At 39.3% G+C, this 22,929-nt stretch overlaps 1 protein-coding gene across 2 annotated transcripts in view; it reads left to right on the top strand.

Annotated features, from left to right (window-relative positions):
* Nucleotides 1-4,910: 4,910 nt before the first annotated feature.
* Nucleotides 4,911-22,929, top strand: part of EPHA7 (EPH receptor A7) — a 185,139-nt gene continuing 167,120 nt past the window's right edge. For both annotated transcript variants that reach the window (XM_050949232.1, XM_050949233.1), the window contains exons 1-3: nucleotides 4,911-5,183; nucleotides 9,830-9,894; nucleotides 14,568-15,237. In XM_050949232.1, coding sequence (XP_050805189.1) covers nucleotides 5,087-5,183; nucleotides 9,830-9,894; nucleotides 14,568-15,237 — 832 coding nt within the window. In that variant the 5' untranslated portion in view covers nucleotides 4,911-5,086. The remainder of the gene's footprint in view (nucleotides 5,184-9,829; nucleotides 9,895-14,567; nucleotides 15,238-22,929) is intronic.

Genomic DNA, 22,929 nt, shown 5'->3' on the forward strand with positions numbered 1-22,929 from the left:
ATAAGAAGGAGTAAATAACACTTCCTTTTTTATTTTCTCCGCAGTCATGGTTTTATAGACTTCTATCACATCCCGCTTTAGTCATCTCTTTTCCAATCTGAAAAGTCCTAGTCTAATAATCACTTCTTATAGGGAAGACGTTCCATACGCTTAATCATTTGTATTGCCCTTTTCTGAAACTTTTCCAATTCCAATATATCTCTTTTGAGATGGGGTGACCAGATCTGTATGCAATATTCAAGGTGTGAGTGTACCATGGATTTATACAGAGGCAATAGGATATTTTCTGTTTTATTATCTATCCCTTTCTTAATGATTCCCAACATTCTGTTCACTTTTTTGACTGCCGCTGCACATTCAGTGGATGTTTTCAGAGACCTATCCACAATGACTCCAAGATCTCTTTCTTGAATGGTAACAACTAATTTAGACTCCATCATTGTATATGTATAGTGGGATTATGTTTTCCAATGTGCATTATTTTGTATTTATCAACATTGAATTTCATTTGCCATTTTGTTGCCCAGTCACCCATTTTGTAAGATCCTTTTTTAGCTCTTTGCAGTCTGCTTGGGACTTAACTATCTTGAGTAGTTTTGTTTCATCTGCAAATTTTGCCATCTCACTGTTTACCTCTTTTTCCAGATCATTTATGAATATGTTGAATGGGACTGGTCCAGGCACAGACACCTGGGGGACACCACTATTTACCACTCTCCATTCTGAAAACTGACCATTTATTCCTACCCTTTGTTTCCTATCTTTTAACCAGTTATTGATCCGTGAGAGAATCTTCCCTCTTATCGCATGACAGCTGACTTTCCTTAAGAGCCTTTGGTGAGGAATCTTGTCAAAGGTTTTCTGAAAATCTAAGTACGCTATACTCACTGGATCATCCTTGTTCACATGCTCGTTGATGACCTCAAATAATGCTAATGGATTGGTGAGGCATGATTTCCATTTACAAAAACCATGTTGACTCTTCACCAACCAATTATGTTCATCTATGTGTCTGACAATATTGTTCTTTACTATAATTTCAACCAGTTTGTTCTGTACTGAAGTCAGGCTTACTGGTTTGTAATTGCCAGGATCACCTCTGGAGCCCTTTTAAAAAATTGGCATCACATTAGCTTGAGATTCACACTGCTTTAATTGAGAGCAGAATAAAAAAGATTATCTTAAAAAAAAAAACAGCCTTTTGATTTCATTGTTGCAGTTAACCATTTAATTTGACGGTGTTTGAATGGTAACATACTAAGTGCAATGGAATTTCCAGTTGCTTTTTTCTCAAGGATTTGTATGTGAAAATTGATGGTTATAGTCCATTCCCCTCAGGTATTTCAGTATACTTGTAAGTAATATTTCTTCTTTTATAATCTGACCTTGTTCACACAAGGTAAATAGCAACCACTCAGCACGATGAGACAAAGTAACTCTGTACCTTAGTACGGAATAAAAGAAATTATTAAGAAACATTACCAAGAGGCAGGGGAGAAGGAAAAATCATGTTAATGGAAAAGGATTTCAACTTCAGTGTACATCTCATAAAGATTCCTTGTGGTACAACCTAAATTCCTTAATGACATTATTTTTTTCCCTATCCATGTGACCATAAAAAAGAGGAGGTACAACAGGGGAGCTTTAAGATGTTTTACCACTGTATTTTAAAGTTGCTTCATCTTAACCGTGAATAAATCCATCACTGTCTTTAGGATGCAGTAGGTACTTAAAATTTGTAAAGGATTTTGTAAAACTGCCAGTTTTAGCCCAATGTCTGATGGTCAGGCAGGTTAATTTGAAAATGATGCTATTGAGGAAAAATAAATATTTTAAGAAATATGGTAATTTGATTTGTGTTTGTGAGAGAGAAAGTACACACACAATATTATTTTTATTGCCAAATTTTGAAGGTTTTTATGTGTTCAAATAATTAACATAACATATGGATAACATATAGTATAGAAAATTATAAGAATGTTTGTATACTGCAGGTGAGACGACCAAAACCTTTATTTTTTTATTATATATCTCTTTATCACCCTCTTCCCTAGCTTTCCTCTAAAAAAAGCTTTTACATTTTCAATTTTTAGCGAACTCTAGTCCCAACCATAGGTACTGGAACTATGGAGGTTGGGGGGGCTGCCGCAGCCCCTGGCTTGAAGTGGTTTCCATCATATAGAGGCTCTACATTTTGGTTCAATGGTTCAATTTGGTTCTCAGCATCCCCCACTGAAAATTGTTCCAGCACCCTTTGTCCCAACTGAAATTCATATATCTTTTTTTTCTTTTTTACAAATGCTATATAGTGAAAAACATATTTATGACCTAGTGATCCTGAATTAAAATATTACCTCTCATCACAGTTATGCTAGGAAACTAGAAGACTAGCTGATTAAGGACTTCTTTCCATCTGGCTTTATTACAGTTATAGTGTGTGACATTTTGATGCTATCTGAAAACCAAATTTACCTGTGAAAACCTGCAGGGAAATTATAAAATACCTGTATATATGGATTTAAAATAAAATAGCCTTTTAAAAAAATGTACCAGCAAACTCATTGTTTTTCTCTTTCTCTCTTGAGTGCGAGAGAGACAGCAAGAGAATAATAGCACCAGAAAGCATGTCACCATATTAATAACAGTATCTACAGTAGCTAAAAATGGTATGTTCAAGAATTTCTTGAATTTAATGGAAAAGTATTCATACTCTCACCAGTGAGTATTAGTTATTCAGTAGATGAAAGGAATACAGTAAACTTCACATGCTACCTCAGTGTCATTCTCAGAAGTAATGATGAGGCCACTGGAAAAGTGTTGAAAGCCTAGAGGATCTATTCCATTTTGGAGGTTGCTTATCAGACAGTGCTGCACAGATGATTTTTTAAATTCTAATTTTGTTTTATCTACTCAAGGATCCTATAAACAATCTCTCACATTTTAAATTTTTATTTATAACATACTGTTTTGCAGTATCAGTGTCTCCGTTTATATAAGGATTGTTTCAAATTCTCATATAATCTTAGAGACTAACAAATTTATTTCAGCATAAGCTTTCGTGGCCCACAAAAGCTTATACTGAAATTAATTTGTTAATCTCTAAAGTGCCACAAGTACTCCTGTTCTTTTTGCGGATACAGACTAACATGGCTGCTGCTCTGAAACCTGTCATATAATCTTGGCATTGAATTGTAGTTACATTCCCTGTGTCTCTTTATAATTATCTGCTTCCAAGATATAATCGGTTATTCAGTTTATATATTTTAAAAGGACACTGATGATATTTTTTTATAATTATATAAAAACATTTAATGTAATATAAAATAAATCTGTGGGACATATACAATATAAAATCAAAAATACCAAGCCAAGAATTTAAGAGGAGAAACGAAAGGAAAAGATCATTTAATTATTATGTTATGGTGTCCTTCAGTAAACTCATTTGAAGAGTAGAAACTTCACATTCCTTCACAGCACAACTGTGCATCTGATAGCTGTTGACAAAATTAGGTTGTGTATTCCATTCAGACAAAGGCCATCCATGGTAACATCCCCATTACAGTCATCAGTAGCACTTCTATTTTCCTCTCACTCCATCTCCAAGTCCACCCTTGCTTTTTTAATTTTTAAAGCTTCATTTCGGAAACAAAAACTTTGTTTGATCTTCTCCTGGAAAAGCAATATTCAAGTCAGTGAGAGTGAACTTTGACAAAGGGAGATTTGGCGAGTTTCTTTTTTTTTCTTATCTCATTTTTATCGGATTACCCTTCGTTTTGGATTACACCCGATAGGGTAAAAGCGTCTAATATCAATCAGATTTATGTTGCCATTAACTGGTCTCTTCATAGTTTTGGGAAAGTAGGGAAATGAAATGTTAGTGTTATGTCTGGATTAATTTTTTTTTACAGAGACTTGTTTTAAGAAATGAAACAAAACGTACAAAAAGTTCTGAGTTTCAGTAGCAAAGTGTTTATTTGCTCTGTGTTATGGGTGGCACCACAGAGATCGGAAAATATAGTAAAAGGTTCCCGCAGTGGTCAGAGAAATAAGAAAAACTATCAAGGCGGAACGTTCTGCCGAGTGGTTTCGACTTGTCCAGATTTTTCTCAATAAACCTTTGCTTCCGTTCTGGCGATGTTCATCGTGCCGCGGATACCGCGATCGAAAGGGTTTTTTAAATGATCACGTTGTTTAGGGGCTTTCCTTTCTTTTCCCCGCTTCCTTGGTTGGGGCTTGTTTAAAACTTGCAAACGTGCTATTTCACTGTGACCAGTAAACACACTGCGTTCATCACCCACTTCGAGCGGTGCCCACTCGGGGGAACTAATTTGGTGGCGGCGGCGGGGATGCTGCAGGAAAGATAATTAACAAAGTTAGCAGGCGAGAGATGGTCTAACGAGTCAGTGCCCTGAGAATGAATCATTTGACTTAGAGGAACGATCAGAAAATCACATCTCCTTAAAGACTGGGGCTTGTGCAGCCTGTTTCCTTTACGCCACCCTGAAAGATCTTGTCGTCTTTTTTAACCATTACTCTTGTCTTTGCTTTATTGCAATCCCCAGCAGTAACAAGCCTGCCTGGAGCGCGGCTCCCAGTCCTACCATGCCCACTCCTCATTCACAGCCCGGCTCCGGCTACACACTCAACCTGCGGGGAATCCGGTGCCAGCTGCAACCTGACACCTTTCTCCGCTGATTGGACAGCGCCCCCGGCCCCGCCTCCACTGCCGAGGCGATGCGTTCGCCAGCTTAGCCTCCCCGCTCTAGCTTGCCGCTCCTCTTAGGCCGGCTGCGGCTGCCAGTCATTTTGAGGGACGGCCCGCACTCCTGGCTCCGGCCCCGCCCCTTCCCCCCCTAATTGATATTATCGGAGTGTGGAGCTAGGAGCCAGGCTGCAGTCGGAGACTCGCAGGCAGCAAATACGATGTGCCGAAACGCATAGGCAAGAGGAGCAGGCAGCTGGGGGAGAGCAAGCTCCATGCAAAGGCAAAATAAAACACATAGCAGAACAAACCCTTTAATCCCCAACAAGCCGCAGTGGCAGCAGCGATCGTACAGTACATATAAAAATATCCTGCTCCTGCATCATGGTTTTTCAAACTAGGCTCCCTTCTTGGATTATTGTATGCTCCATCTGGCTGTTTCGCTTTGCACACACGGGGGAGGCACAGGCTGCAAAAGAAGGTAAGGCGATGCAGAAAACAAAGTTTGGGCTTATTTCCGTGCGCACACATTGCAATGTTTTAGTGTTGGGTCTGGTGCAAACTGCATGCAGCCCCTTCCTCTAGTTAAACAGCTTCTTAACTGAGGTGGGGGAGAGGCATCCACCACGAGCAGTGTGTGTGAATGTGTGTGTGTGAGAGAGGGAGAGGGAGGTCGGTCGGGACAAACTGCATTTCATTTAAGGAATTGGGTTTGCAAGGCATTGCACTTGAAGAGCTGATATATTGGGGAGGGGGAGTCAATATGGGGGATACTGTCTATTGAATTAATAGTACTAGTAGTATTAATACTGTTAGTAAGATGAGGATAAGAAATCCCCCGTCCCCCCTCCGGGTGGAAGCTACTGTAGTTTGTCAGGGGCACGGAACCCGAGTGCCACAGCCAAGACTGCAGCGGAGTTTCATGACTCTGGAGGTCCCCTAACGGGGTAGTGGGGGACTTTCTGTTAGTCCCCCGGGTAATCATAAGCTAGCTAATAAAAATCCGCTTCTCCATTTCCTGCTTATGCGGGCCTGCAGGTCTCAGAAGCCGCTGGGACTGAGACGCTACGCGGAAAGATGTGGCATAGATAGTGTTGGGGTTCAATTAAATGTATTCGAGGGATGGATCTATAGGAAGCTATATACATGTATTATATCAGTGTGTCAGTATAAATTGTATATTATCTAATCTGTAGGCATTTCTGACTAGATGTATATAGATAGAAATTTTTGTTTCCACTGCGTATCACAAACAGGGCTTCACTCCAGCATCAATGTATTTTACATAGCACATAATATTTCCTATTAAAAGCGAGCACGGGCAGTTTTCTGTCAAGACTAACCTACAAATCAATTCAGAAAGTCAGTCCGGGCATTTCTTTTCGTATGGGGTGGGGAGGGAGAACTAAAAATGAGACCTTTTACCTCTGATAGTGTGGTATCAGTTTCCATCTTTGGGAGGAGGGGACTTGGGGTTTTTTCCTCTCCCCGATATGTCAATATTCGTCTTTGAACCATTGGCATAAGGTAAAGTACCTTTCTGAGCCTGTAGCTGGAGCTTTAAAACTAAGCTCTCTCTCAATTAAGATGTTCTTTGTCCCTAATAGGAGAGAGAGAGAGAGAGAAAGAAAGAACCCCGAAGGCCCTTCCTGGGCGGCATTTCCAGAGTTTATCTGAAGCGATTTAAAAAATGGGATAATGAACTAACTCCTGGAAGGGCGAGAGAGGCTGAATGGGGGAGGTGAGCGGAAGCGAAGCGCAGCGCAGAGCGCAGTGGGGAGCTGGGCTTGGAAGCTGGTTTGTGCGGGCTGCCTGGGGAGAGCGCTTGGAGCTGTGACATTCTGCTCACTGGGACAGAGTCCCACGTACACCTCGAGTTTGTGTTTCCGCTTCAAGCGCTCAGCAACTCGTGGGTTGTAGGATGAGCTGGCAGGAGGAGGGGGGAGCAGCAGGCGGGCAGGGATTTCGGATCCCTATGCCTGTTAACCTGCTGCAAATCTCCTGCGCAAAGAAACTTTCGTTGCCACTGGATCTCACGTCTGTGGTGATGAGAGAATCCAGCCCTCTGCAGACACTTCCTTCTCCGTCGGAAACTAGCAAGGCAGAGGGGCTGGGGGTAAGGGAGGAGAGAGCCGAGAAGTCCCAAAGTTTTCCCAGCAGGAGCTGCATAAATAGGTGCCTCGAGGGGGAGAGAAGGTGATGGGGGTATGACTAGGGAGACGGGAATTTGCAGGGGCAGAGGTGACCTAGCCAGGCCGGGTCTGAAAAGTTTAGCATAAAGGCATCCTGAGTGTGGGGTGAATTGAAACTGGGTCCCGGGGTTGGGGTGCGCGCTGGCTTACACGGGGCAGTGAGTTCGCTGCCTTCCAGCCCTTGAAGGCATTGATTGGAATCGCAGCGGCATGGCTTGGAGGTTAGACACAGGTTAAACACCACATGTGACTTAGCTCCCTCCTGCCTCCCGTGGGCTGCGGCTGCTGGGCTCGGAAAGGCTGCTTCAGCCGTGTTGAAGCCAAGGGGAGCCTTTGCCATTGACTTGAAGAGGGACTGGGGGGCGAGATTGCATCCGTGAGCTGGGCACGGAGATGCCTTGTCAGCGCAGACGCAGCATTTGACCCCAGCCGCGAAGTGAGGGCGCCGGCGGTGGCTTAAGGGGAAATCTCAGCTCCCTTGAGAACACGCGCGGGTCGGGAGTGCGGAGGAGGCGAGAGGCTGCCCGTGGCTCTCCGAAAACAGCGCGCCCCTGTGGCTGGGTGCAGAGCCCGCGGGGGAGTCCCCAGCTTGGGGAGCGCACGGGAGCTCAGCTCAAGGGGCACCGGGCGAGTTAATGGTTCAGGCCGAAAAGGGCGGATTAAAGCCTCCCATTGACTTCCCCAACAACGTTTCCCTCTCTGTCCCAGCTTTGTCTTGTGTCCGTTGTAACGGAGTGAACCAGGCAGACTTGCCTTTCTTCAAAACTGGGTAGCGTTGCTAGTCAGTTTCTGCAACAAGAAGTTCCGTAGCTCAGCTCCTGCTCACTTTGAGCGTTGCACAGAAGAACTTCAGGGCTGCCTTGGGAAGTAGATGGAGAAAGTTGCCCACCTCTCGGGGAAAGTGTCTTTATCTCAGCAACGAGACATGCTGGATCTAGACCGTAACTGTGTAATAAAAAAGAAGGTGTCACCCACATAACTTTTGAAAACTAAGCCAGCACTAGGAAATTAGCATTTCATATAGCATTTTACCTGTTTAAGGCATTGTACAAACGTCGGAGTAGGAAAGATATTTCCCAATAACTTTTAGTGCAGTGAGGAGTACAACATATGATTGTATGAAGGTCATCTGTGTGGCACTGGCTTTTCATATTGCTTTTTTAGGAAGAATTACTGCCAGATTACAACATGATGTGGCCATCCACTATTGCATGGGCATGGTGATGAAGGGGTTAAACTTGCACTGTACCTCAGTTTTTAGCTTATCAGCATTGTCCTTGATTAGCAAGCCAACACACACACCATCAATTCTTCTTTACCTAGTATTACTAGTTAAAGCCCCTTAGATAGCAAGATTAATTAATTAATTAAGAAGATAATCTATGTAAAGAGAGAATAGCAAATTTAATTGATTAGCTCAAGTGTATGTTGTCTTACAGAAATTGAAGTTATAGTTTTGTCTTTAACATGTTTTAGCTATTCCTGTCTCAGCATGAACCTTTATGTAAAAAAAGTATTGCGATCCTTCTAATAAAGTTATAAAAAACTAGTATTCTAAATTATATTTGACATAGGCTCTAAACCAAAGGTATTGCTCTACCAAACAAAAAGTTAATTATACTGAAATTAAGTTTAAGAATTAAAGCAGAAGATCAAAATATAAGTAATTACTTACTCATATAAAACTTTTTACATTGGTATTGGTAGAGATGTTATATTTTTTATAATTAAAATGTATATTGAGGTTATTTGAAATTGAAATTCGTTTCTCTTTTGTTAAAAATGGAACAATTATTTGTTAAGAAGTAAATATGAGTTTTTTTGTTCCAAAAATGTAGCATATCTGAACAGATATAACATTAGGATATATCTCTTTCCAGTTTAAAAGATTATTTTTTAAAATGCAATCTAAGAAGTTATTTCACAGAGTTGCTTAGAAATGTCAAGGTTAACTAATGTAAGTGCTGTTTAGAAATTTTGTGAAAACATATGCAATAATATATTCTGAGGTTTAAGACTATAATTAAATATAATCTCATGCTGATAGTTGACAAAATATCAATATGATTTTCCCCAATATGTAATAAAGTGGAAATTTTATATTTATATTTAATGATTTATTTATTGGACTAAGATTGAGAAGTCTGCATTAAACACTTCTGCCAGCAAATCACATCTAATTAACAGCTTTGTGTATCAGAACTTCTTTTAGAAGTCTCATTGGAAATGTATACACATATGAAAATATTTATTTAATAAAATGTTGCACAAGAATTAGTTCTAACTAATATGCTCATTCAGTATTTTGAAAATGCATAATGCTGCATAAGTATAAAGCCTTATTTTGTGGAAACTTATTTGTCATATATTGACTTGTTTAAATTAATAGTCTCATAAGTATTAAGGGACCATCTTTTCTTGTGTACTACCCTTGACTTCAGAGTGGGGATCCAAGCAGGATGTAGTGTCCAACAGTGTCCAAATCAGTCTGGACAATGTTGAAATATTGACGAATTTCATTTTTTAAAAAATCCTAATTTTAATGAAAAGCACATAGGAAATATTCTTTGTAAGAAGGAGCAAGAGGAACACATATTCACGATTAAACCTTAGAATTTTTATGACACTTAGATAATAAGATGGTAAGTACAAATATGTAGACAAAGATGCAGTAAAAAAATAAGATTTAAATATTTCTGCTTAATAAAAAATGTGACTATCATACCTCAAATAATATAACAAACTTTTCTAATTAAAACATGCATACAGTGGTGAACATACATAATATATTTATTCCTTTATTAAATAATATTGACTGATAAAAAGAAGACTTTATATACATTCTTGTTGAATTTCATCACAAAGTTTTTTATTTAGTTTAGTAAAATTCGTAAGTTCTTTATTTAATACATAGTGGAAACTTTTTCTCTTGCAGTAATATTGCTGGACTCTAAAGCACAACAGACAGAGTTGGAGTGGATTTCCTTTCCTCCCAATGGGGTAAGTACACAAACAAACAAACAACCCCCCAAAACACTCCAAACACTGCTGGGTGTCTCATCTAGACAAAATTTTAAACATGCTTTAAACAAGCTGGTATTTCCCAAATTTCCCTCAGTAATCATAGTGAGTGTTTATGGCTCTTAAGTTTCTGTTGTGAAAAGAAGCATACCTCAGGTCACAGTGTACAAAAGCAAGCTAATTCCAAGGAAGAATCTCTTCAGTAACTCACCTAAACCCCTTTATTAGCTTTATGCTTAGTAGTGTAATCCTTTGTGGTGTTCTAGAAGGCTTTGTGTACTTGTGACACTGTATTTTAAGTATATTTTCTTTTCTCTTTTTATTTTTAGAAGCAATTATATTTGTATATGGAAAATGCCTCAGAACATGTTATTTGATATTTTCCAGATAAACAGTGATAAGAAATGTATATACAGTATATTTGTTGTAATTAAATAGCATAATATGAAGTGCTCTGCAATATAAATGTCTGTATTAGAGTTAGGTCTAAACCAAAACCCAGACCTGAACATTCCCAAATTTTAAGGAGCTTGATATCTAAGTTCAAATTTTGTGGCTTGGGCCCACTTCTCATTTATACACTGCAATGCCTTTTAGAACAAATGCATCCCAAGATGTTCTATGAAAACTTATCAACATGCAAATAGTTGTGTCGTCAGCTCTTAATTAGAAATTGTAGAAAAACCACATCCCTCATCTCTTGAGGAAGAACATTTCAAGAGAGGAGAGTATGGCCAGTTGTATTTACCTTAGAACTCAATCCTACAAACCTGAAGTCATGTAAGTGGTTCTTACTCCTGGAAGCCATTTCAGGGCTTGGCTATACTCGAAATGCGAAAGCGCTGCCGCGGGAGTGCTCCCGCAGCAGCGCTTTGAAGTGCGAGTGTGGTCGCGGCGCCAGCGCTGGGATAGAGGTCTCCCAGCGCTGCACATACTCCACCTCCCCGTGGGGATTAGCTTGCAGCACTGGGAGCTGTGCTGGGGCACTGTTTATACACTGGCGCTTTGCAGCGCTGTAACTTGCTGTGCTCAGGGGTGTGTTTTTTCACACCCTTGAGCGAGAAAGTTGCAGCGCTATAAAGCGCCAGTGTAGCCAAGGTCTCATTGACTTTGTTGGGGCTACTCTCATGAATTAGGGTTTGCGAGATCAGGCCCTTAATTTTCAGCGCTTTATGAAATCTGGAACCAGAAGAGCGTGACGTGAGTGAGGATATAACAGTGTAACAAATCCTTTAAATAAGAAGAATGAAAATATGGAAGTGTCTTAGTTTAAAAGCAAGATCATAAAATCAATACAAGCACAAACCAGAAATGAGTCTGAAGACTTAAGAAACTACATAATGTGAGCTGAGCGCTTAAGGTGGGTAATAACTTTGGCATTAGCATTTTACATTGATTGAAGCCTTTTAATAGAGGTGTCTGAAAGATTAGTTGGAAGAGAATTGCAGTAGTCTAGCCTGGAGGTAATGTAAGTATGAACTTTGCTAACGTATTTGAGAATGAAAGGTGGAAACATAGTTGACTAATATTGTATAAATGGTAAAAAGATGACTTTTTAAGGTTAGAAATATGGATTCAAAGGAACATTCAGAATCCAAAATAACAGCTAAACGATAGTCAGTGAAGATGACTAAAAAGTAGTTTCTTATGAATTAACAAAAAATTACAATTTATTAATGGTGTTTAAAATTAAAAATATAGTACAATTTTTTGTTAAATTCAGCTGCATTTAATTCTCTCCTATGTAATACAAATATCATGAAAACATGCACAAATAGAGGAGAGAAACTTATACATCATCATATCCTAGTTAAATTTCAGTGGCAAATGTACTCTCTGGCTTTGAGTGACATGAAGCATGTTTTAAATAACTAAAGGAATTAACATGTTAAACATGGTGTACGAATACAATATGTATTAGTGGAGGAAGAGAACTTCATGTATTTCACATATATATCTCCCATATGACATATCTCTCTCTCTCTCTCTCTCTCTATATATATATATATATCTATCTATATATATATCATTGTTTTAACAATGGGATAAAGAGAAATAAAAAAAGTTAAATGTGTGACAAATCAAATATAGTGTTCAGATCATTCCAAGATGATTTTTTAAGCAGTAGTTTTCAAATATGGTAGACAAATACAATTATGCACCAAAGTATCTATAATATGTGCCTATCAAGAGGAGGAAGTTTGAATCCTTTCAGAGGAATGTTTGAGTAGTACAGCTATGACTACTGAATTTTTTTAGATAAACCAAAAAAAGAAATGCATATAAACTATCCTTATGATCTTCCCCGTGGTTTTAGAAAGATGGGGGAAGGTGTGACAATGGGTGTTAGCGTAAGAGATGATCTCTACTGGATTTTTTTTTCCATCCAAAGGAGTAATCTGAGCACCTCCAAGATTCATTACATTAATTAACAAGGATGGAATCACTGGCTCTTCTTCTGGTTTGTGTTACCCTACCCAATGCAGAGTTTTGTATTTTTATGATTATTCTGGAGGATTTTGGGGAGGGAAGAAAGGAATGAAAGTGATCAGTGGTCTGTATTTTGCTCTTTGGATACGCGAGGGTAACTAATTCGACTTCAGAGGTGTTACATTATTGTAACTTTGGAATATCTGAGAGCAAAATCTCGATCATGATGGGAAAACTGCTTACATGAGATAAAATATACTGAAAATGAAACTGAGAATGAGAGCAGCAGAGTGAAACTCTTAAGAGTGAACTTAGGCTCTGAGCCCTTTTTGTGAACTGTTTTTTGAACTGCAGTAATGCCAAAAGCCCTACTCCATGGCCATCTTTATTTGTTGTTGTTTTTTTGCTACCCTTATCAATACTAGTTCATATAGGAGAAAAAAAATCTTGGTAGTTAAAATCTACTAATTGTATAATGAAGATAAGCTTTCTTCCTTTCTAAAGAGTATTAGGTTTTAAAATGTAATCCTTTGTTAACTATAGAAACATTTCATATTTTACTGTAAGCTAATACCAGATGTGTGGTACCATATATACCATACCTATAGTAACAGAAATACTTTGAAATGCATTTTGATATGTACAACTTCTGTACATTTCAACACTTACAGCCATAATATATTTTGTGGTAATAACTTCCAGCATCAGTTCATCAACATTTACTTTTCTTGGAGCAACATTAAATTATCTCATTTGCTGTCCTATAGGCTCGTAAAGTATTGCATGCTGCATGACTCTTGGTCTGGGAAACCAATGTCAATTAGTGTTTGCCTTTCCTGCCTGATTATCAGTAACAGCACACTCTACAGGTGTTTGATCCTGGCAGGTGCTGTGTGCTCTAGCCATCCAATAAAACACATGCTTAATGTTAAGCACATGAGTAGTTCCACTGATGTTGAGCATGTGGTTAAGTGCTTTGTTGAAATGGGCTGAGCACTTGGATGGATTGAGCTATTGTTGGCTGTGTTATTAGACACCATTTAACTAACTGAACTCTTCAAAAGAGTCCCACTTTTTTTAAGTTGTAATTTCTGCTATGAATTGAGAACTGCAATACATTTATAAAAAGTATAAGGGTCAGATTGTGCTTTTAGTTGTACCTGGGTAAATCTGGAATAAGGGTCTAACCTTAGCTCAACTGATGTCGGTGGGAGTTTTAACGTTGACTTCAATAGGTCTGGGATTTGTTTCCAACTTTGTAAAAACAATGGAATTATTGTGCATTTACCATTTTAGCACCTAGATACCATGGTGCCTGAGAAATGAAAAAAGAAGGAAAGCAGGCCCTCAACTTGCAGATCCTTATTCAAATGATTAGCCCCTACTCAAGTGTGTAACCCCATTGACTTCAAATGAAATTCCATTGTAGTGAGGTAAGATTGTTTCACCATTGGTCAGTGAGCCTATTCATATGAGTAGGGATTTGCAGGATCAGGTTTGTAGCTTGTAAATGGGAGCTGAAAATGGCCCTAAATGCATAAAGTGCTAAAACAGCTGGAAATGTCATCTTCATGATATTTTTTTCTCTTCATTTTCAGTTTATTTTCCCTGCAAAATGTGATGATGATCACAATAATGGTAATAAATTAAAACGTAAAAATAATAATTCCAAATGCAGATTACAGTTACTAATAAAGAGTCAGAGTGCATTGCTTGTGCACCAGAAGGTGTCACTGAGCTTTAAATGTGCAAGGACTGCAAGTTTAAGGGCTATCCGTTTCTGAGACTTCTTTGTTGGTTGTAGATTTGTTTCCAGCAGCATATCATTGACCACCTTCTTCATTCCTTGGTTATCTAAAGTTCTGACTGATGTAAGAAAATATAGGACTGAACCCCAACTATAAGCTGTATTTGAGTATATTGTACAGTACTTTCTAGAACTTGTAATTAATGTAACTGTAAACTGTTGTAATATAAATAATATATTTTGAAGGTTATTTACATGTTAAAATACATGAAACACAAACTAGAACACCATTAAAATTTGTGATTTTCTTACACAAAACATTAGCATTTTAGTAATACTCCACTTTTTTTAATGAGGCTTCACTGTTTACAAAGAAAGAAGACCAGATCTGTGTCAGAGTACTTTTATATATGTACGGATTTAGTACAGCAGTAAAATGCTGTCTTGTATTAATAACTGTTTGTTGTTGTTTTAGTGGGAAGAAATTAGTGGACTGGATGAAAATTACACTCCTATACGAACATACCAGGTATGCCAGGTCATGGAACCTAACCAAAATAACTGGCTTCGGACTAACTGGATTGCGAAAGGCAATGCACAAAGGATTTTTGTAGAACTGAAATTCACTCTGAGGGATTGTAACAGTCTTCCTGGAGTACTGGGGACATGTAAAGAAACTTTTAACTTATATTATTATGAAACAGACTACGACACTGGTCGGAATATCCGAGAAAATCAGTATGTAAAAATAGACACCATTGCAGCAGATGAAAGTTTTACCCAAGGTGACCTTGGGGAGAGAAAAATGAAACTTAACACAGAAGTGAGAGAGATTGGACCTTTGTCCAAGAAAGGATTTTATCTTGCATTTCAAGATGTAGGTGCCTGCATTGCTTTGGTTTCCGTCAAAGTCTACTACAAGAAATGCTGGTCTATTATTGAGAACTTAGCTGTTTTTCCAGATACAGTGACTGGCTCAGAGTTCTCCTCTCTAGTTGAGGTACGAGGAACTTGTGTCAGCAGTGCAGAAGAGGAGGCTGATAACTCTCCTAGGATGCATTGTAGTGCAGAAGGAGAATGGCTAGTGCCTATTGGAAAGTGTATCTGCAAAGCTGGGTACCAGCAAAAAGGAGACACTTGTGAACGTGAGTAAACCTACACTTCTAATAATATCCTACAATAGCAGTTGGGTTCTACAGTCACATTTATATTGTCTTTGTATCAAAATATGTTATTAGACCCATACTAATATTTTGAGCATTTGAATCTATACACTTCACATTGGCTAATTTAAAACAATCAGCTCTTTCACGAATGGAAGTCAGCAGTTGCATATTGCATTTCAAATATAAAACAGGCAATTCAGAGCACAGTTTAATGTAAATACAGTTGCAGAAATTACAGTTCACACAGAAATAAGGTCAGGATGACATTCCGTGTAGTTCTTTGTAATGCTACCTAGCAGATTGTATTTTGCTAAGAAGACCTTATTAACATTCTTGCGTGTGAGCATTATATAAACCAGGGATTGGCAACCTTTGACATGTGGCGCACCAGGGTAAGCACCCTAGTGGGCCGGGCCGGTTTGTTTACCTGCCATGTCCGCAGGTTCAGCCGATCACAGCTCTCACTAGCCGCGATTCACAGGCCGAGGGATGTGCTGACCGCTGCTTCCCGCAGCCCCCATTGGCCTGGAGTGGTGAACTGCAGCCAGTGGCAGCTGCGAGCGGCCGAACCTATGGACACGGCAGGTAAACAAACTAGCCTGGCCCTCCAGGGTGCTTACCCTGGCGGGCCGTCTGCCAAAGGTGGCTGATCCCTGATATAAACTATTTGCTGTTGTTCCATATGTTTTGTGACAGAAAATTATAAGGAAAATAAAATTCAGGATATATAGAATTTGTGCTAACGTATAGCACATACTCCAAATGAAAACTGAGCGGCAGAGTTTTAAATCTACATTTCATTCTCACTCCTGTGCAAATGCAGTAGATTTATTTATTTTAAATCTGTTTCTTTCAAACAGAATATATCAAAATATTGAGTGGCAGAATTTCAGTCAATTTTTTTTTACATAAAATTAATTCAGCTAGAATCTTAAAAATAAAACTTTTGGGTTATTTATGGATTACATTGGGTCTGGTTAAATTATCAGTAAATCCAAGACTGTGGAGAGCTTTTTATTTTGTATTTTCAGCATGTAGTTCATCTCGTAGTGTTAGGTTATTGGTAAGAAATTATACTTCAGAGTAACACACAGGATTAACATTTTCACCCTGGCTAATGAATAAAAATCTCAAAGTAGTTTGTTTTTTGAAAACAATCCTTTTAGGTGTTGATTCTGTCACCTGTATTCATATACTTACTCTGCAATTAGAGTCCCCACTGATTTAAATGGGGCTACTTGGATACAAAGGCAGTTCTGAACATAAGTGTGACACAACCAGGCTGTTTTGTTTACAGTGAAGGTTCTAGGAAACTAGGTACTTTGTATAGTGATTAATGGTTCCAAATATATTTAACACAGAAATTGATATCCGTCAGACTTTTCTTGTAGCATATGATAGAAACATACTTATCTGTTCGTAGGGCTACAGAAAAAAAATGATATAAAAATAAATGTGAAAGTGAGAACTCCAAAAAGTAAAACCGTTACAGGCATTGAAGAATCCAGGGAGTGACGTATACCTGACTTATTTTGGGGTTTGTCTAAGATTAAACTCTGCAGTCAATGAGTTTAATGAGAGTTTTTTGCCTCTGTAAGGATTGGAAAAGGACTGCAGGATTTGGCTCGTACTGAAAGAAAGAAAGAAAGTAGTGTCTCATCCTGAATCCTTAGTCCTCAGGAAACTCACATGATTGCCTTCAGCAGGGGTTACAATGGAAGATTTGGTACATAGTTGGAGTGTGTGTAGTTGATCTGGGATCTTTCCAGCACTCTTTCAGCATTGTGGGGGAAAGGGCTGAGTTTCTACCATGTGGAGGGTGATCTCATTAAGAGTTATAATGTGAAAAACTGCTTACACAAATCAGTTCAATACGGTGTGTCTAGGTTCTGTTAAAAGTATTAAAATCATTCTGTCCCCATCAAAGCACGTTCTTAAACTTTCAAAGGTATTCTCTAGTGACGCTGACTTTTTTTTTTAAAGCATCTTAGTTAACTCACAGTTGATGATGTGAATCATGGGTAGGTCTATAATTATAATACTAATTTTCTTTGACCCCAGTAAAGGAGAGAAAGTGTCCTTCCAAAGGGAAAGCAGGGGAAATGGGGGAGGGGGAAGGGAATCAGTGTTTGGTAATTGGAATTCAAGGAAATTGTTTAGTAAATAGGCTTCTTAATTTCTAACCACAGCAATGTTGACAAAAGAATTAAATGATAACTTGTACTTGAGTTCATTTGGAAGAACATTGCCCATTTTTGGCCTGCTTCCAGAGCAATTGCTAAGAGAATTCGCAACTCTGGAAGCAATCCAGAGGCACATTGATAGAATTTCTCCTCTTTTTTTTCAGTGATCTTGTTAAGAGTTTGAAAACAAATTCTAGCTCCACATTGAGACAAGTTAATATATTGAGGCGCGAGAGAGGGTGGGAGGCAGCCACTCACTGAATGAATGATGTTACCAGGTTGAAGTCAAAATGATCTGGGTGACTCTGTGGCTCTAAGGTAGTTGCAGTCTCTGATACTTGTTAGGATTCTCTGCACTTGAAAATGTTATTAAGTATGATCAACTATATGGTGACTGATAATGCAGCTGACATACTGATACAGTCACTGTTTTTGTGACAGATATTGAAAGAAACTTATCAGAACGTTGACACTAATGCAAGTGGCTATCTGTTACTGTCAAGCTTTGTAACAGATCAAGCAGAAGCAAGTTGGTGCATGCTTCCTTAATCCAAAGCTTTTGTGGTCCTTCTTAAGGGCTCAGTGCTGCAAAAACTCAGTGCCAGGCATTCTGCATTGACTTCATGCTAGTAAGCATTGGATATAAGACCCTGTCTTGATGGGTGAAAAGGATATGTTTTTTTCCTTCAATCATGGTAGCTCAATAGAGTTAATTTAACACCATTGATAACCCTGCTAAGGTGCAGGCTAATATGTCTGAAGATGTGTTAGTTAGCTATGTTGTAGCCAAAGGAGGATTGTTGGCGAGAGCCCTAGACTACAACATAGCCATCTAATACATGTGTTAGCCAGCATCCTAACAGGGCTTTTTGATTGTGTTATGCTAACTTATTTGAGCTACCTTAATTGACAAAGTCATCCTTTTTGTCTCTCATGATATTCCCTATGAGTAAGTATTTGCAGGACCTTAAGAAACGATGTTTATCTTTTATTTGTAATTTAGACAAATTTCACTCCTGATATGTTGGCAGAGGATATCTGTCATGTAAACAAATACTCTGCAAATAGTAGTAAATGATACTGCTTATCAAAGATAAAATACTGAACTTTGGCACTAGTTTTCCCGTTGTGTTCTATCTCCAGCACCAAATCTTTCAATGTGTATCTATATGTAAATATCCTTATTTTGGATATACATTGAATTATTCATGTCATAAATTTGCATTCAGGTAGCATCTAGATACCTAAACCAAGTTAGGGCAACATTGTTCTAGGTACTGCATAGATGTGTAATAATAACGGTCTCTGCCCCTAAAGAATTTACAGTCCTAGTTTAAGGCAAGCCATAACAACTAGGTGAAATGAAATGTGTGTGTGTGTGTTTGGTGGTGGTGATTCTAGTCTTACATTCTAGTGCTTGATCCTGTCAGTGCTTAGGAAATGGTGAGCCCCTAAAACATCCACAGACATACCATTTCTGCTACTATAAAAACTAATGGAAATGTTAGCGCTCAGAAGCACTACATAGGACTCATTCCTGCAATTCTCACATAACCTGTGACCTGTGCAGTGGGAATTTCAGCTATTTTGCCTATGCACGGACCACATTTGGGATAATATTTGAATGACTGTGGTTTGGGGGGAAGGAGGGAAATTCTTTATAAAGTTCTAGTATAATCCACTTTCCATATGTTTCACATTATTTAAAGAGAAATTATACCCATTCACTGCTGAGCAGCAGTGTGATATTTCAGAAGGTAGGAAGCACCTCTCAACATGAATGAACTGAAAAAATATATACGAAAATTAATTTGGCACCACGTCTGAAAATTTGGAATTCTGGAGTAAGCCAAACAGGTACAGTTTATTCTTAACTGTTTTGTAATACTACGTGCATTAGAAGAACACAGCAGAATAAAATTTGCTTATCAAAAAAATGGGAGAGGACTACAGCTGGTTATGGAATGCATGTCACTGAAGTGAATACATACTTGATTTTTGAGCTGCATTGTATACTGTATGCAACTTGCAACAAGCTACGAACTGCTACAGGAACTACTGATTTCTTTTGGGATATAAACTTTTGTTGCTAGTAAATGTGACTTGACAGAGATGTCCAGCCTACGAGATATATTATATAGGACACATTTGCGATATGGCATTTTTAGTTACATTTGCAGGCATATTCCGCTTCTGAATAATTTTTCTGATCAGTCTGAGTTAACACTGAGCTAATGTCCTAGCCTACTATTAGGAGGGACTGTACTGCTGGAGGAGCCCATTTCTGAGACTTAAAGATTGGCCATTAAAGATCTCATAGCACTTCTAATAAAGGTGGGTTGTATGGACTGTAAATCAATGTAGAATTTGGCCCAGGGTGTCTCTCTCAAAAGTTGTGGCTAACCTGTAGTTTGGGGTAATAATCTCCTGTCTATCTAAATTCAATGCTGTTTCAGTTTTCCTTTCTCCTCTTCCTTTGCACTGCTGAGAAGGCTCATACAGAGCCTTCAAATCCCTTGCTGGAGTAGAGCCAGTAAGGTTGGATCCCGTCTCCCTCCCAGTACTCCCAGGCACAGAGCTGTATTAGATGGGGCATTTCAGGGTGGGGAGGAGGTGTGCTTGGAACACAATGCACTAGCTGTCCTCACCTGTCTGTGGTGTGACTTCAAGTAAGCTGTAGCTAAGGCACAGCATAAGCAATTTGTAGCTGGCTCTCTGATGGCCTCTCTCCTTTCTGCACCCAGCAAAAGCTGGATGCGGCAGACTCTGTCCTGTATTCGTTTTCCTTTTCTAAAGTGTTCTGTAATGTTTCTGTGCACTGTTAAACAGTTGCTGGTTTGGTCCCCAGATGTGATTTTATTTCAGTGGGGGATGCTTCTGTAAATATCAGTTTGTGAAGAATTTGGGCAGGGTTTAAAAAATGTGGCTGATACCTTTCTCATCCTCCAGCAAGTAGGTAAGTACAGAGTTCTGACCCCCTGCCATCCCCAGCTGTTCAGAGGGGAGCTGGGATTTCCTGAAGATGTTGCTTAGGGACACCATGTTTTTATATTGGTCTTTGGCTAGAAAGTGACTCTAAATTTGAAGCTCCATCCTCTTTCAGTTACTAGAAGGTAAAAGGATACTGATTTGTTTTTCTTTCCCAGAATGTTCTGGTTGCCATTCATGAAGTGGCTGGGTGGGAGAGTTTTTCTCTGTCCTCTCTCTCTCCCACAGCATCCTAGCTGTTATGGAGACAAGAGTTTTTTACTACTCTGCTACATCCTTCTCGTCTAACTGAAGGTAGAATGGGTCTTCAGTACTGTCCTGTTCCTCTAGCCGTCTGGCTGCTTTGTGTAGAGAAGGGAAGGAGGAAGAAGTTTATTCTACTTTACTATTTCTCCAGCCTTCTCCACCTTCTCCTTCAGCCCCCAACTCCTGCAGGACTCCATGCTTTCCTAAGTTAAAGGAGAGAGAGGGAGTCTTGTTTGTGGTCACTGTGTGATAGGTCCCAAACACCACCACCCTTTCAGTCACTCATGCCTATGGGATATCCCAGACCTGTTAAGCTGCAAGGCATAGACAGGAGGTTCCCTTGAAGCATTTCCCTATGGTATCCTGCCCCTGAAACTAGCTACTCACAGAAATCCCAGACCCTCAGAATCAATATAGCCCATTTTACCAGTTTTACCTTAAACTACGGCTCCTGCATAACACACAACACTTGCAATGAAACAAATGTAGGCTTATTTAAGAAAGAATAGAGATTCCATTAGAAACAAGAGAGTGATGTGGACAAATGGTTACAGTACAAAACAAAATCATAAAACGCAGACTAGGGCCTACACCTATGAATAGTTCTTTCCTGTCTAGTAGGAACAAGGGAAAATAGTAGTTTTTTCCCCCCAATGTTCAGTCTATTGCAGAGCTCACTGGCTTCACAGGAACCAGGATCCAGCTTTTCACAAAAAATACCTCTGCACAACAAAGAATCTGATCAGTGAATGGATTCAGAGTGCCTCTTCTCACTGTGTTATACTGAAACGGCCTTTTGTCTCTATTCATAGGCAGGGCGATCCCCTGTCTGTTATGTTTCTTTTTTGTTTCCAAATGGTTTTGATTGTTGGCAGGGGGATTCCGGTGGTTTTCCATTGACTGTTCTATGGTGGGGCAGTAGCAGACAATAGAACCTTGCTTTACGTCACTGGCTAACCAGGGAGGGAGGCAACTCCCTCCTGCCTGAATAGACCATCACCAAAAAAATCACTCCATGGGGACTCCTTTTAACTTTGTGAACTTAGGGCCATAAACTACAATATTGTTACATTATTCCTTCAATGTTACCCCTACATACATTATGCCATGATCATAAACAAGCTTTCAGCAGAGACCTTACGTGTTACCCTTTATGGATAATTATCTGTGAGCAATGTATTTGATGTAGTGAGTTTGTCATATCTGAGATTAGAGTTGTTTGCAAAGAAGGGGGATCCTTTGTTGAGGAACTTGTGCCAGAGACGTCTTCCCTGAATAATCAAAATCAGGTATAAATCAAGATTTGTGTTTAGTTGTTGATCAAATGCTGGATATGTGTTTAAGCCGTGAGGATCTCCAAAGTACTCCTATTGCTGTCCAGCTGTGAGAACTGCACACTAGGGATACATACTTGTGATGTTTTCCTGAGCCTTTTCCTGCACCGTTTCCCCTAAGTCCTCCTTCTCTAATCCAGAAAGTAGCCACAGGCTCCCTCATTGTAGCCCTTTCTGGTGCCAACTTCCTGGCTTTTTACTAGCCCTGTCTGTTCCTTCTCAGCTGAGCTCCTTCATAAATCAGGGGTTACTTAGGCCACCTGATTCTCCTCAGGTGTGGCCTATCTGCTTAATTGGCCCTTGTCAGTTTTGTTAACCCTTTCCAGGCTATTGTGGAGTGAATACCCCATCACAGATGTCTAGAAAAATGGGAGTTAAATGTGAGGATTTCCCAGGCTAAAGAATTTTAGCTTAAGAGTGAGCAATTATAAACCTGATGCTCACCTGGTGTGAATCATAAAATGTAGAATTCTGATTCATTGGATAAAATTATTTCCATTTTGACTTTTTACATTTGTTTAGAGGGATCAAGGAGTCAGCTGGGGTGAGGGAGACAGGGTGTGTGTGGCAGTAATGGGACTAGAAAGACTTGCAAGCTAGGAGGAACTAAGGAAGCAGCAGAGAGGCTACAAATGAGTGGGGGAGCAGATAGTTGTTTTTGTGTTTTCTCAGGGGAGATAGGGGAGCATGTGTGTATATATAAGACCTCTGTCACTTTGGAATCCAAGTGCTGATAAACGTGTAAATGCGTTTGGGTAAATTATTTTTGAAATAAATATGGGGCAGTGGGGAAGTAATAGGGATTTATTGAAACAAAAAAGAAGAGAGGCAGGAGGTGGCATTTGTTGATAAAGTGAGTCCATACCTGCCTTGTGTGGCACAGGAGTTGAAGGCAACAGAAGTTCCATGCGCAAAGTTTT

This window comes from Gopherus flavomarginatus, chromosome 4, assembly GCF_025201925.1.
Source record: "Gopherus flavomarginatus isolate rGopFla2 chromosome 4, rGopFla2.mat.asm, whole genome shotgun sequence".
Lineage (NCBI taxonomy): Eukaryota > Metazoa > Chordata > Testudines > Testudinidae > Gopherus > Gopherus flavomarginatus.